This window comes from Lipotes vexillifer, unplaced genomic scaffold (genome assembly GCF_000442215.2).
Source record: "Lipotes vexillifer unplaced genomic scaffold, Lipotes_vexillifer_v1.1 scaffold231, whole genome shotgun sequence".
NCBI classification, from domain to species: domain Eukaryota; kingdom Metazoa; phylum Chordata; class Mammalia; order Artiodactyla; family Lipotidae; genus Lipotes; species Lipotes vexillifer.
In genome coordinates, this window is record NW_006791822.1 from 2,992,558 (window position 1) to 3,009,486 (window position 16,929).

At 35.4% G+C, this 16,929-nt stretch overlaps 1 protein-coding gene across 1 annotated transcript in view; it reads right to left on the bottom strand.

The window, feature by feature from the left end:
- Positions 1-2,309: 2,309 nt before the first annotated feature.
- USP53 (ubiquitin specific peptidase 53) overlaps positions 2,310-16,929 on the bottom strand; it is a 42,186-nt gene continuing 27,566 nt past the window's right edge. The window contains exons 14-15 of the mRNA XM_007464848.1: positions 4,799-4,895; positions 2,310-3,300 (exon numbers count right to left, since the gene is read on the bottom strand). Of these exons, the coding sequence (XP_007464910.1) occupies positions 2,310-3,300; positions 4,799-4,895 (1,088 nt within the window). The remainder of the gene's footprint in view (positions 3,301-4,798; positions 4,896-16,929) is intronic.

Consider the following 16,929-nt stretch of genomic DNA (forward strand, 5'->3'; position numbering starts at 1 on the left):
AGTGCTCCATATACCTAGTCCCTAAAAGTAATGGGAATACATTCAGAGACTACAGGATATTTAGTAAGGGCTTATAACCAGAAGAAAACATCTATAAAAATAGACACCCTAGAAATAAAAAATTCACATGTGAATGATTAGTAAATACATATTCAATCTATATTTGGAGTGTTGAATCAACAAAAACAAATGGTCAGTTTCTAGTCTATTAGTACTATAACATGATTCAGGAGGTTTCAACTGGACAGTACTTTAAAAAGAGCCCAAATTGGACGTTTCTATTTTGATATTTGCAACTCAATTGTGAGTTGAATCCCATACAAATCTATGAGAATGTTTATAAGTATCAGAAATCAGCTTAAATGTTTCAAATAATACATTTTCAACTGGACAAAACAAAAACTACACAAAGTTTTTGAAAGCTATTAAAAATACTTGAGGGCTTCCCTGGTGGCGCAGTGCTTGAGGGTCCGCCTGCCGATGCAGGAGACGCGGGTTCGTGCCCCGTTTCGGGAAGATCCCACATGCCGCGGAGCGGCTGGGCCCGTGAGCCATGGCCGCTGGGCCTGCGCGTCCGGAGCCTGTGCTCCGCAAATGGGAGAGGCCACAACAGTGAGAGGCCCGCGTAACGCAAGGAAAAAAAAAAAAAAAAAAATACTTGAAGCTCATTTTTCTAGTATTTTACAATGTTATAAAAGCAGTAATTAAATACAGTGAATTTCAAATACAATTTTACAAATGTACAATATTTACAAACCCCCCATACTAAAAGCTATGTTAAAAAAAAGGTTTCTTAAAAGATAAAATTTTATTTAGTTGATATTCAAGTATTTCTAAATTAAGAGAATATAAAGTAATAATCACCTACTGTTATAGCTAGGAAAGGCTATTAAAAACTTCTCTAGGTGGAAGACAGAATTTGGCCAAGATTTGATAACTCAGTGAGCTTAGACTTCTACAAGCAATTATTTTCTACTTATCTAGAAAATAAGATTCATTTACATTTTGGAATATTTTAACAATTTATAGGATTGGTCAAGATATTAAATTTACTAATTACAGAATTATTATGTTTTATATATAAAATTTAAATTCTCAATTCTCTAGTGTGGACAATATAAAACTATTCTAAACTACAATTAGTTTACCAGCTTAGTACAAAATTAAATGACAACTATGAAATAAGGCAATTACTTATTTTCACTTGTAAGGTCATCATAATAATGGAAAATCCCTTTTTTTTTTTTTTAAAGAAAGACTTCTCCATGAAAATAGGTGGGGTAAAAATTAAATTATTTGTTTAGAAAAAAGGGAGGGATGCTCAAATTAATACATTTCATTAAAAATTAAATCTATATGAAAGGCAAAAAATCTGGAAACCCAGAAAGATTTTCAAATTCAAGAATATGAAAATTACTAAAATGGGCTGACAACCTACAAACAGGTAATATTATAGCAGGGAAAATTTAGGCAGTCACAGTGATATTCTTAAAAAGAGGACTATAGGTTAATTCCTAACACTGGTTATTAGCAGCCCAAAGTAAACCAAACCAAAGTAAAAACCTTTCACATTTCATATAAAATTAGAAAAAATGTAACAAGATAAATAAATATACTAAAGTGAAGTATTTTAACTATTTTTAGCTTACATGACTGAAGTAATGTTTATGAATGCATACAACAAAGGATATTCTGAAGATAAAAATTCTAGGAGCAAAATTAAGTGTCTTCTCTTCTGACCTTGAGAATTTAAAAATTGCTTTATCATTAAGGCTTTTTTCCCCCAAATGCTATCAATTTCATGGGTCGATATATTTTAAGACACTTAAAGGGATCACATGTAGTAGACTATCACAGAAGTCAAAAGCAAATGGGTGAAGTCCTCTTTTGGCTCCCCATTAGAAAGTGCTTCCTCACAACGCAAATATTGCTTTGACTACACAAGCTACATATCATCTATCTTTCAGTTAGCACAGTTTACCAATCTACATATGAGTACTGGTTAGTTTAATACCTATGGGTCTACCAGTCAGAATAGAAAGGGACAAATTACATTTTTACTCAACTGCAGCATATGATAAATGACTTTCTGCATACCCCCGGATTTTCTATTTTTTGAGGCATGCCAAGACTATTCAGAGGGAATTCCAAAATATCCAATAAGTAGATCTTCACAAAATATCTATATAGAAAGTTAAAGTGATTAATGAGTTAAATATTGCCATGGTTTTAATTTCATATAGCACTAGGTTTGGTCATTTGATTCCTAGTTAATGGCCTCAGAAGTAAAAGCCTGTCGGTTTCATCATTTATCTATTACAATGTATACTAGGTTTATATCTTTGCTTGGAAGGGCAGTTTGAACCAAGACTACTATGTAACACAGGCCCTAGCCCTTTTTCATTCTGAGAAAGTGAATTATCATTACAAAAGCCACTGCTCTCTGGAAAACAGAGCTTGGGCCTCTGATGGTATTTCAATCTATATGTATCAGTCATGCAGTTATCCACTGAAAAATAAGTAGTTAATGAAATTGTCTCATTTGGACAGGTAGAACTAGAGTCTATTTCTGGCTGGCAAGAAGCACCAACAGCTGTACCCGAGTCTGCCTGAAAATCATTAGCTGAAGAGCTGGACGGGGTGTTTGATGTGTTGCCAACATACTCTTTTGCTTGAAATGTTTCCTTAAGTCTTTCATCATTCATATATGTACTCACTTCTAAACCTGGTTCTGAAGCTGTACTTAAACTGTGCTTTGGGAGACTAGAAGAATTAGCTTTAAACATCTCTGTTGGTTTGACAGCAGGTGCAGCATCATTTTTCTCTGACTGTGGCACACTGGTTATAGCATATTTCTTTGGTGGCAGAGGGGCTGGGGTATTCTGGCAAACAAGTTCTGGCGTCTGACAACCATCAGATCTGCAGGTTGACTGAATGAGATGTTCCCTGGATAGAGAGTTCTCAGAGTAACACTGTTCTATCACATTTTGCTGCTGGATGAGGGGAGCAGTTCCTGGCTTCAACCCCACAGTTCTCATGTGTGAAGACCACAATGAAGATGGTGAGACTGTTCCATTACTGTTCACTCTCTTTGCAGAAGCAGAATTATCATCAACGTGAAAAAGCAAATCTGTTCTCTCAGAATTTTCTATATTAAGCCACTCAGAAAATTTGCATTCATGTGCTTTTTCAAGTTTCTGTTCATCTGACTGGTGGGTATGCTCTCTTGCTGTATGGTCCTTGAGTATTTGTGGATTGGATGAAGGGAATAACTTTCCATTGGTTTCACGTATATGTGACCTGAAAAACAAAAATAAAGCTAAAACGCCACACACATATATGCAAAATTGGAGGGAAAACAAACATTTGTCCTGTAGTTTAACTTCCCAATACAGCACTTATGTTATTTGTGTAACATAGCAGAAATGGAAAGATATTTGCAACCATTAACAATTTACACTCTTTGAATCCAAAATCTTTATGCCAGAATACATAAATGTTTATTAGAAACATCCGTCATTACCAAGATCAGATTTATAACCAGAAGTATAATTAAAAAAGCAAATTTCAGGGGCTTCCCTGGTGGCGCAGTGGTTGAGAGTCTGCCTGTCGAAGCAGGGGACACGGGTTTGTGCCCCGGTCTGGGACGATCCCACGTGCCGCGGAGTGGCTGGGCCACTGAGCCTGCGCGTCCGGAGCCTGTGCTCCGCAACGGGAGAGGCCACAACAGTGAGAGGCCCGCGTACCACACACACACAAAAAAGCAAATTTCAGAGAATTCCCTGGCAGTCCAGTGGTTAGGACTCGGCGCTTTCACTGCCCGGGCCCAGGTTCAATCCCTGGTTGAGCAACTAAGATGCCACAAGCCACACAGTGCAGCCAAAAAGAAGAAAAAAAAAATTCAACTTAAAAACACTGAAATTACATTTATTGTGATAAAATGTAGCATAGACTTAAGAAAAATGTTACTAGCAAACAATTCAATATTCTAAAACACTTCCCACCCAAAGTTTATAGCAATAGAGGTACTTTAATTTTGATATATAATGCTATAAGGATAGTATACTAATTAAAAATAATTTGGTTAATCAAAGACTACCTTTATTTAAGTAATAGTTAACTTCTAAGGTGAAGAAAAATATCACATTGCAAATTATCTTCATATGATTAAATTATTTTTCTCATGTGAATTGCATAAAATTCAATTAGAGCACAAAGATGAAAAGAGTTGAGGCTCTGCTAAGTAGATAAGAGCTATATTCAAATCTCAACTCCATTGCTTTGGCCAAATTACTTAATCTAAGTCCCAAATTTTCTCTTTTGTAAAATACCATACATCTCAAAAGAATGCTGTGAGGTTTAAAACAAACAATCATATATTGTACAAGGTACTTTGTAGGCCCCCTATCATTAAGGTTTACATCCTTTTAATGATCCCCAATAAAACATGCATCATAATACTCTAGACCAGCAGTCCCCAACCTTTTTTGGCACCAGAGACCAGTTTCGTGGAAGACAATTTTTGCACTAACTTGGGAAGGAGGGTGTGGTTCAGGCGGTAATGCGAGCAGTGGGAGCAATGGGGAGCGGCAGATGAAGCTTCGCTCACTCGGCCGCCGCTCACCTCCTGCTGTGCAGCCTAGTTCCAGTATCAATCTGCAGCCCGGGGCTTGGGGACCCCTGCTCTAAACCCATTGCTTTCAGAGTAGTGACAGGTAGTATGCCTTTCTGATAAAGAGTTCCTATAATACATGCATTTAGTTTAAAAGATTTTAGTATTCCAAATAGCTAGGATTACCTTTTTATCAAAGGAGTTTTTATTTGTAGATGTGATTCTGGGTGGGATTCATAAGATTTATAGGCTACTTCCAGGTTCTTGAGTTCTTTTCTAAAGCCTGAGGAAGGGAATGAGAAAAAATTATTTAAGTGATCTTTTAGAATTTACTCTATCTATACTTCTCCATAATTTACAAAAGATTTTCTATAACCAGGTAATTCTCTTCCAAATTAACAGATGAAAACTAGTTCTTCAAGCCTCAGCTCACATAATACCTCTTTCCTGAACACTTTATACAAAATCAATGGCTCTTTCCTCAATTTATTATCTCTTGAAAATGTCAGCAATCCCCGAAAAGTGTTATTCTAGATGGGTCGTGTGGAGCTGTGCTTCCCCTGTTTACTCTTTACTGACAAAATGGTGGGGAAATGCTACATTTGGAGACAGATGGCTTGAGTTGAAGTTTGGATTCACAGCTTATTGGTTGGTAACTTTATATTCCTAAAACCAACTTTACAAACTTATACCACCTTACAGTCTAGGTTTCTGCCTTTAAGTAATGAGATGCTGATATCTATTTTACCAATGTCACAGAAATATTAGGAACATCAACTGAATTTAAATGGGTGGGAGGGTATTATGATAACATAAAATGTTATCCCACCACTAACTAGCTTCCATTTATTGACTGCTTTCTCAAGTTGTAAGAAGTTGATAATAATTATTTCATTTAATCTTTACAACTGAACACCTTTTTACTTGAAAAGACAATGAACAAACTTCAGTTATTCAGACTTGAGAAATTTTCTTGAAAATAAAAGAAGTGAACCTGTCACTTCGAATAAAACAACTGGCAGTATTTATTGCCAATGATAAAATTTAACCTTTTAGATGAAAGTAAGAGTTTTGGAAAATTTGTATTTACCACCATGAGTTCTGTAGTTTTCCAATACTTATAAAGACTTCCTGATAATATCTGTGGTGATATTTTAAAATCTGTTCTTTAAAAATATATAGAGAGGGCTTCACTAGTGGCGCAGTGGTTGAGAATCTGCCTGCCAATGCAGGGAACACGGGTTTGAGCCCTGGTCGGGGAAGATCCCACATGCTGTGGAGCGACTAGCCCCGTGAGCCACAGTTACTGAGCCTGCGCGTCTGGAGCCTGTGCTCTGCAACAAGAGAGGCCACGACAGTGAGAGGCCCGCGCACCACGATGAGGAGTGGCCCCCACTTGCCGCAACTAGAGAAAGCCCTCACACAGAAACGAAGAGCCAACACAGCCATAAGTAAATAAATAAATAAAAATATAGAGAGAGAGAGAAATGGGACTTCCCTGGCGGTCCAGTAGTCAAGACTCTGCACTCCCACTTCAGGGGGCATGGGTTCAATCCCTGCTTGGGGAACTAAGATCCCGCATTCCGCGTGACACGGCCAAAAAAAAAAAAGATATATAAAAAAATGTATCCAGATAAATGACCTGGAAAACAGAATGGTGGAATTCACTGCTATGGAACAGAATAAAGAAAAAAGAATGAAAAGAAATGAAGACAGCCTAAGACACCTCTGGGACAACATTAAACGCAACAACATTCGCATTATAGGGGTCCCAGGGGAGAAGAGAGAAAGGACCAGAGAAAATATTTCAAGAGATTATAGTCTAAAACTTCCCTAACATGGGAAAGGAAATAGCCACCCAAGTCGAGGAAGCGCAGCGAGTCCCATACAGAATAAGCCAAGGAGAAACACGCCGAAACACATAGTAATCAAATTGGCAAAAATTAAAGACAAAGAAAAATTATTGAAAGCAGCAAGGGAAAAATGACAAATAACATACAAGGGAACTCCCATAAGGTTAACAGCTGATTTATCAGCAGAAACTCTACGAGCCAGAAGAGAGTGGCATGATATACTTAAAGTGATGAAAGGGAAGAACCTACAACCCAGATTACTCTACCCAGCAAGGACCTCATTCACATTTGATGGAGAAATCAAAAGCTTTACAGACAAGCAAAAGCTAAGAGAATTCAGCACCACCAAACCAGCTCTACAGCAAATGCTAAAGGAACTTCTCTAAGTGGGAAACACAAGAGAAGAAAAGGACCTACAAAAACAAACCCAAAACAATTAAGAAAATGGGAATAGGAACATACATATCGATGTTCCTATTAAACGTGAATGGATTAAATGCTCCAACCAAATGATACAGGCTTGCTGAATGGATACAAAAACAAGACCCATATATATGCTGTCTACAAGAGACCCACTTCAGATCTAGGGACACATACAGACTGAAAGTGAGGGGATGGAAAAAGATATTCCATGCAAATGGGAATCCAAAGAAAGCTGGAGTAGCAATACTCATATCAGAAAAAATAGACTTTAAAATAACACAATAATAGTGGGGGACTTTAACACCTCACTTACACCAATGGACAGATCATCCAAAATGAAAATAAATAAGGAAAGCTTTAAATGACACAATAGACCAGATAAATTTATTTGATATTTATAGGACATTCCATCCAAAAACAGATTACACTTTCTTCTCAAGTGCGCACGGAACATTCTCCAGGATAGATCACATCTTGGGTCACAAATCAAGTTTCAGTAAATTTAAGAAAATTGAAATCATATCAAGCATCTTTTCTGACCACAACGCTATGAGATTAGAAATGAATTACAGGGAAAAAAACGTAAAAAACACAAACACATGGAGGCTAAACAATACATTACTAAATAACCAAGAGATCACTGAAGAAATCAAAGAGGAAATAAAAAAATACCTAGAGAAAAATGACAATGAAAACACGACGATCCAAAACCTATGGGATGCAGCAAAAGCAGTTCTAAGAGGGAATTTTATAGCTATACAAGCCTACCTCAAGAAACAAGAAAAATCTCAAATAAACAATCTAACCTTACACCTAAAGGAACTAGAGAAAGAAGAACAAACAAAACCCAAAGTTAGCAGAAGGAAAGAAATCATAAAGATCAGATCAGAAATAAATGAAAAAGAAATGAAGGAAACTATAGCAAAGATAAATAAAACTAAAAACTGGTTCTTTGAGAAGATAAACAAAATTGATACACCATTAGCCAGACTCGTCAAGAAAAAGAGGGAGAGGACTCAAATCAATAAAATTAAAAATGAAAAAGGAGAAGTTACAACAGACACCGCAGAAATACAAAGCATACTAAGAGACTACTACAAGCAATGCTATGCCAATAAAATGGACAACCTGGAAGAAATGGACAAATTCTTAGAAAGATAAAACATCCCAAGACTGAACCAGGAAGAAATATAAAATATGAACAGACCAATCACAAGCACTGAAATTGAAACTGTGATTAAAAATCTTCCAACAAACAAAAGCCCAGGACCAGATGGCTTCACAGGCGAATTCCATCAAACATTTAGAGAAGAGCTAACACCCATCCTTCTCAAACTCTTCCAAAAAGTTGCAGAGGAAGGAACACTCCCAAACTCATTCTATGAGGCCACCATCACCCTGATACCACAACCAAAGATACTACAACAAAAGAAAATTACAGACCAATATCACTGATGAATATGGATGCAAAAATCCTCAACAAAATACTAGCAAACAGAATCCAACAACACATTAAAAGGATCATACACCATGATCAAGTGGGATTTATCCCAGGGATGCAAGGATTCTTCAATATACGCAAATCAATCAATGAGATACACCAAATTAACAAACTGAAGAATAAAAACCATATGATCACCTCAGTAGATGCAGAAAAAGCTTTTGACAAAATTCAACACCCATTTATGATAAAAACTCTCCAGAAAGTGGGCATAAAGGGAACCTACGTCAACATAATAAAGGCTACATATGACAAACCCACAGCAAACATCATTCTCAATGGTGAAAACTGAAGCATTTCCTCTAAATCAGGAACAAGACAAGGATGTCCACTCTCACCACTATTATTCAACATAGTTTTGGAAGTCCTAGCCTCGGCAATCAGAGAAGAAAAAGAAATAAAAGGAATCCAAATTGGAAAGAAGAAGTGAAACTGTCACTGTTGGCAGATGACATGATAGTATACATAGAGAATCCTAAAGATGCCACCAGAAAACTACTAGAGCTAATCAATGAATTTGGTAAAGTTGCAGGATACAAAATGAATGCACAGAAACCTCTTGCATTCCTATACACTAATGATGAAAAATCTGAAAGAGAAATTAAGGAAACACTCCCATTTACCATTGCAACAAAAAGAATAAAATACCTAGGAATAAACCTACCTAGGGAGACAAAAGACCTGTATGCAGAAAACTATAAGACACTGATGAAAGAAATTAAAGATGATACCAACAGATGGAGAGATATACCATGTTCTTGGATTGGAAGAATCAATATTGTGAAAATGACTATACTACCCAAAGCAATCTACAGAGTCAATGCAATCCCTATCAAATTACCAATGGCATTGTTTTTACAGAACTAGAACAAAAAATCTTAAAAATCTGTATGGAGATACAAAAGACCCGGAATAGCCAAAGCAGTCTTGAGGGAAAAACAATGGAGCGGGGTGAATCAGACTCCCTGACTTCAGACTGTACTACAAAGCTACAGTAATCAAGACAATATGGTCCCGGCACAAAAACAGAAACATAGATCAATGGAACAAGGTAGAAAGCCCAGAGATAAACCCATGCACCTATGGTCAACTAATCTATGACAAAGGAGGCAAGGATATACAATGGAGAAAAGACAGTCTCTTCAATACGTGGTGCTGGGAAAACTGGACAGCAACATCTAAAAGAATGAAATTAGAACACTCGCTAACACCATACACAAAAATAAACTCAAAATGGATTAGAGACCTAAATGTAAGACCAGACACTATAAAACTCTTAGAGGAAAACATAGGAAGAACACTCTTTGACATGAATCACAGCAAGATCTTTTTTGATCCACCTCCTAGAGGAAATAAAAACAAAAATAAACAAATGGGACCTAATGAACCTTAAAAGCTTTTGCACAACAAAGGAAACCATAAACAAGACGAAAAGACAACCCTCAGAATGGGAGATAATATTTGCAAACGAATTAACGGAGAAAGGATAAATCTCCAAAATATATAAACAGCTCATGCAGCTCAATATTAAAGAAACAAACAACCCAATCCAAAAATGGGCAGAAGACCTAAATAGACATTTCTCTAAAGAAGACATACAGATGGCCAGGAAGCAGCACATGAAAAGCTGCTCAACATCACTAATTATGAGAGAAATGCAAATCAAAACTACAATGAGGTATCACCTCACACCAGTTAGAATGGGCATCATCAGAAAATCTACAAACAACAAATGCTGGAGAGGGTGTGGAGAAAAGGGAACCTTCTTGCACTGTTATGGGAATGTAAATTGATACAGCCACTATGGAGAACAGTATGGAGATTCCTTAAAAAACTAAAAATAGAATTACCATATGACCCAGCAATCCCACTACTGGGCATATACCCAGAGAAAACCATAATTCTAAAAGACACATGCACCCCGATGTTTATTGCAGCACTATTTACAATAGCCAGGTCATGGAAGCAACCTAAATGCCTATTGACATACGAATGGATAAAGAAGATGTGATACATATATACAATGGAATATTACTCAGCCATAAAAAGGAATGAAATTGGGTCATTTGTATAGATGTGGATGAATCTAGAGACTGTTATACAGAGTGAAGTAAGTCAGAAAGAGAAAAACAAATATCGTATATTAACGCATGTATGTGGAACCTAGAAAAATGGTGCAGATGAACTGGTTTGCAGGGCAGAAGTTGATACACAGATGTAGAGAACAAATGTATAGACACCAAGGGGGGAAAGCTGCAGGGGTGTGGAGATGGTGGTGTGCTGAATTGGGCGATTGGGATTGACATGTATACACTGATGTGTATAAAATTGATGACTAATAATAACCTGCTATATAAAGAAATAAATAAAATAAAATTCAAAAAAAATCAGTTTTAAACAAGAAGCACTGCAGGCACAATGTTACCAAAAAAAAGAAATGTATCAACATTTGGAAGACTTGCATAATTTAGCAAACCAATATTTTCCAAATGAGGATACATGGATGTTTCAAAATCATGTGTGAGTAAACGATTTATTCATTCTTTAAATGAATAAATAAAATATTTAAGATTTTCAGTTTTAACGCCTAATACAGCAAATCTTAATAGATATAGCAACAAAAGCTGTTTGAGGTCCTCAATACCTTTTGAAAACAAATGTTCCAGTTAACTGCAAATAGGTGTCTTTTTAAAATCTGAGTCACAACTATTCTGTAAAACTTCCCTTTTTATAACCAAGGAATTGAGACTTAGGGAAATGAAGTGTCCTAACCGATGCCATATAGGTGGTTAAGTGGCAACACTCAAACAAACCCAGGATTAACTGCAAAGCCAGTGCTCTTTCTACTACCTGCAGGCTCTCTTTCATGTATGCCTAAAACACAAGGTCATTACACAGAATCTCCTTCTGATGAAACTAGGCCATTAGTATGAACATCAAATAACAGGATATACTTTAACGTGCTGATGTCCACAGAAGATACCAAAATATATGGCATTAGCTTGAATATTCAATTCATTCCCTATACTTCTGTACAATTCCAGTAAATTTTTCTGTATATTCCCTTATTTTTAGTTGACCTTTTCATCATGTTAGTTTATTTCAGTTTCCTCTCATTCTCATGCTTCTAGTCTACTGTACACCAAATCTGTGAACCAAAGATCGCAAAGAAAACAAAATCAAGTTATTAAAAAAGCAACTTTTATTTTTTAAACAATAGATAACTTTATCTTAGATGCCTTTTTATCTCTAAATGGATGTTGTAGGTACATTTTTTAAAACTACCCTGTCACTCAAAATTCAACTGGAACCTATAGTTGATCATAACATCTAAATATTACCCTATTTAAAAAATCTATATTGGTTATTATACGGCTCTGCGAGTTAAATCTTAGAAGTAATTTCCAAGAAAGAGTAATGTAATATACATGAGAAATTAATACCCTATATGCCATATTGCTCACACAGTAAATGGCAGCTCCCAATAAAAATGAAAAACACACTGTTTTTTCTTCTTTTAAATCACCTCCACACTGTCCACCATATTCCCACCATGTCCACCATATTCTGTTCCAAGACAAAATAAGTATAAACTGAGACAAATTCTTCTTACCTTCCCCTCCGCCAACTATTTCTATATCTACCAAGTGCCATACTAATAAAGTCTCAGAAATAAGAGGCAATATAATATATCACAGAGAGTCTCATGACCCTGCAACCTTGACACACTGCCTGAGGCTCAAAAACTAAGCCTCCCTCTTAAGTGAAGTACGTCAGACAGACAAAAACAAATATCATATAATATCACTTGTATGTGCAATATAAAAAAAATGATACAAATGAACTTATTTACAAAACAGACAGACTCACAGACATAGAAAACAAACTTATGGTTGCCAAAGGGGAAAGCAGAGGGTGGGGGAGGGAAGTAAATTAAAGAGTTTGGGATTAACATACACACACTACGTGAAACAGATAAACAATGAGGACCTGCTGTACAGCACAGGGAACTCTACTCAGTATCTTGTAATAACCTATAATGGAAAAGAATCTGAAAAAGAATAGATATATATATACATGTATAACTGAATCACTTTGCTGTACCCCTGAAACTAACACATTATAAATTAATTATACCTCAGTTTAAAAAATGGTTGTTAAAAAAAAAAAACTAAGCCTCTCTCTTTGACAGCTACTTTATGACTAAAAAAAAAAAAGTAATATCAGAAGGAATCTTGATTATTTTTCAACCTTTAAAGTCTGAAAAATTTGTAAGTTAAAGTTACATTATCATTTCCCATCCACTGTGATTTTAACTTTGGAATATGTATTTACTTAACTTATCCATAACTTCAAGTTTAATATTCACAAATACAAAAAAAATTAAATACTTAATTCTTAAAGATTTCTTTACTTTTATTAAAGTATCCACGCCATGGGCAGCAGGAGGCAGCAGAGGTTTTACAAATATGTTTGAAATTTTAATATCACTATGGCTGGCATTCAACCAAGTGGTTGGACTTCAGAATTCCAACTAACTTAAAAATAGATGTGTTATTTTTCTCTTCTGCTGACATAGACATCCATGTGTCTTTACTTTTGGCTTCAGGTTCTTTGTAAATCTAAGATAGTCAGATTTTAACACTTGGCACAGAAAATACTTCAACATCAAGGCAAGACGCTTTAATTAATAACGCTAATTTTGGTACTGTATACAAAACACCTAAAGCCCAATAGTCAAGAAATCAAAATATATATACTTAATCTGAAAAGGTGACCTAGATTTAAAACAGACTTACATAGCAAGAAAACCAAACTGCTAGTCTAGACACTGTAATCCTCATTCTTGTTGTATCGGAAGATTTCAGACTATAATAATAATACTGCAATTACAAAGTCTAAACATTCAAGAGCAATAACCTAATCAATGACCTGATTTACTATAAAAAGAAAGTTAAGCAAAATTTGAATACTTTAGAAAAAAATCACAAAACTTTAACTATATAAATATTTCTGGCTAAATTTACTACATGCCAAAAGGAACAGAGAGATACTTTAATATGTAATAATCTACCCTATCAGATACTAAACTTGGGGATGATACAAAATAAAAAGGCAAAAGTCAGTAACTTCTTTCCTCACTGGGATTATAATTTAAAGAAAGAGCAAATAATGCTATTTTGCTACAAATTAAATTTCAATACTGAAAGTTTATGGTTTTTAAAAAACATATAAACATTTGGTGGTGCTGGGCCACAGCAGTGCCTATCAATGGTCTATGAAACTCTTAGAGAAAATAAATTTGGTATGCACAGAAACAAAACCAACTGTGAAAAGTACCTCATTCTTCAGATATACTCTCTAAATGAATATACTCTGAAGTTTGCAAAAAACATCTTAGAGGAAATAAACTTACGTATACGAATAAACTCTTCCAGTAAAATTTTTTTCATTTACTAATTTTAGGATTTAACAACATTAAGGGTAGTATATTTCACTTAACATAATGGAGGTACGGATTTTTTTACAATAAGAATTAAGGGAATTAATAGATTTTTCTGACCACTGATTAACTTCTTTCAACTCTTCCTTGTCATTTGCAAGATCAAAATTCTCAGCTTGAACTAACCCTGACTTCTATGATTAACTGAGATTAAGCCAAGTATTACAGATCCCAAAGTAAATAGCAAAAGTTTTTTGAAAGACCTAATAATTCCTTTGTGATTTGTTATTTACAATCCATAAATATCTGAACACATATTTATTCAGTAGATAACCTTACTCCATAGAGAGAAGAGTCCATTAGGTATGAACTCCTTCAACTGACTCATCTAACACAATACACACTGAATGGTACCGACACTCACCTTTATCTCTCCCATTACAGAAAAACTACTACTCCCTTAATTCAAAGGCTTCCTTGAAGTTCCATTCTCACTCTACCTCCAGAGATCCTACTCCATTAATTACTGTTCTGGTCTATTCTTATCTTCACACCTTTCTCATCCTCTGTACATCATTAGTTCCTTACCCTCTGTAACATAAATGCAAAACTAAGCTCTTGGTTTCATTTTTCTCCTTTAGGTAGGGCTTCTTTACTATTCACAGCAAGGGTTTTGACAGACGTGCATTTATTTACTTCTCTTATTTACTTTTTATTCTACTGTAACCTTTTTTGAAAAACTTTTAATTTGAAGATAATTTCATAAAGTTCAGAGAAGTTGAAAGATATACCTACCTGCACATCCTTTACTCAGATTCACCTATTATTAACACTTTACCCCACTTTTTTTTCTGAACCATTTGAGAGTAAGTTACAAACATCATGGCCCTTTACTTCTAAACACTTCAGTTCTACCTCAATCTTGCTTCTATTCTAATGTTCCTTCTATTCTAATGTTCCTCTAATACTGCTTTTACTAGGTCACTAATGACTTACTAACTGCTAAACCAAACTTGGACTTTTTAATCCTTATTCTGCTTAATCTGTGATCACTTTCTTTTTGAAGCTCTCCATTTTCCCAGTTTCCGTGTGCTAACTCCCTCTCCTGTATTTTCTCATACTTTCCAGCTACTCCTCATTCTTTTCCAAAGTTGCTCCTTCTCTCTACTCTTAGCTCATCTCTTTTAGTCAGCAAACCCCATGTTTCTTCCTTTGTCTATTTTTTTTTCCCTGAAATCTCCCATTTTCCTGCATGATGTTGTCCATGTCTACCGCATTCAATTCCCATATACGTTGATGGCTACCAATACATAATCTTTCCTGCATTCCACACACTTGTTCCTAACTAGTCTACTTACCTAGATGACAAACCAAACAAATCCAAAAACTAATTTGCCATCCTCTCTCACCCCCCAAATTTGTCCCTTCTTCCTATATTCCTCCATTTGGTAAATGGTGAAACCACTTATGTAAGACACAAAAACGGCCACCCCCAGCTTTCCCCTTTTCCCTCACTGTGCACATCTGTCACAGAAAGTGACTCCACTGTCCACACATTCTTATAATCTCTAAAATCTTCTTTCTTGACATTGATACTGCCTTAGTTTATACCCTCATCTTTTCTCTCCTAAGCTATTAAAGTATTCATCTAAATAATTTTTCTCCCACTGCTCCAAATTCACCCCCTACACTGCCACCAAAGAGTCCTTTCTAAATGCAAACTGGAGTACGCTACTCTCCTTGTCCTTAGGTGCCTTTCCATTTACTTTTTAGGATTTAAAAATAGCTTAAAAGTTTCATCATGATTTGGCTTCTCTCTATCCTCTAACCATCATCTCACAATTTCCAGGTATGCATCCCAGCCTTGTATATAACAAACTAGCTGTTTCCTTCCAATATGTGATAGTTTCTCCTGACCATGTGCTTTTGAACATGTCATTTCTTGTGTTTTGAATGTAATTTAAGGCATTTGACATTCTCCCCATTAGTGACCCATTTTTAAAAGAGGAGCTAAAATAATCTAAGTGGCATTGTGGAATTTCGACAATGTTCCCAAATAATAGCTTTAGGCAGTGTAGGTATGTTTGTTTGCAGCAGAATCCATAAATTAAACAGGCTATATAATATCTCTATCAATGAAAAACTATCAGTGAGATAATTACAATGGCATTGTTATAGATTTTAAGTTCTCTACCATCACATAAACTTGTACAGACTAATATTGAAAGCTGACTTAAATGTCAAACAAAATATGAAAATAAAAAAATTTCTAAGGTTTCTTAACTTTGTAAAAGTCTTTTACCTATGGATAGAAAGTGATTCTTCAGGTCAATAATGTAAATGTACCCCCATTTTATAATTAAGAAGTAGGAGAAATCCAAGAAAATCATACCAAGCCACAAAAAATTAAACTGTGCCTTACTGAAAAAAAGGAAAAAATCCATGCAGGGCCAGTTTTTAGCTTGGAAAAAAAATTTCTATACCCACTTTAACATGTTTTCAAAGACTAGGGGAGGGAAATACACATACAGATACCATAAGGCATGAACATTAATAAAGTTTCCCTAAGCAAACACTAGCTTAAAGAACTATGGTAGACTTTGAAGTTTATTAAACAAGAAATAATTTTAATGTAATGCAATTTATGTAGTTAAATAAAACGTGGGGTACATAAAACCGTAACAAGATACCACTTCACAGCCATTAGGATGGCAATTCTCCAAAAAAAAACCCAGAAAATAACAAGTATTGGTGAGGATGTGAAGAACTTGGAACCTCTGCACTGCTGGTAGGAATGTAAAATAGTGCAGCTGCTGTGGAAAACAGAATGGTGGTTCCTCAAAAAACTAAACAGAATTGCCACAGGATCTAGCAATTGTGCTTCTGGGTATATACTCAAAAGAACTGAAAGCAGGGATTTCAGATATTTGTACACTAATATACATAGGAGCATTATATACAATAGCCAAAAGGTAGAAAAAACCAAACTGTCCATCAACAGATGAATGGATAAACAAAATGTGTTACATCATATAATGTAATATTATTCAGCCTTAAAAGGAATGAAATTCTGATACATGGATGAATTCTGAAGACG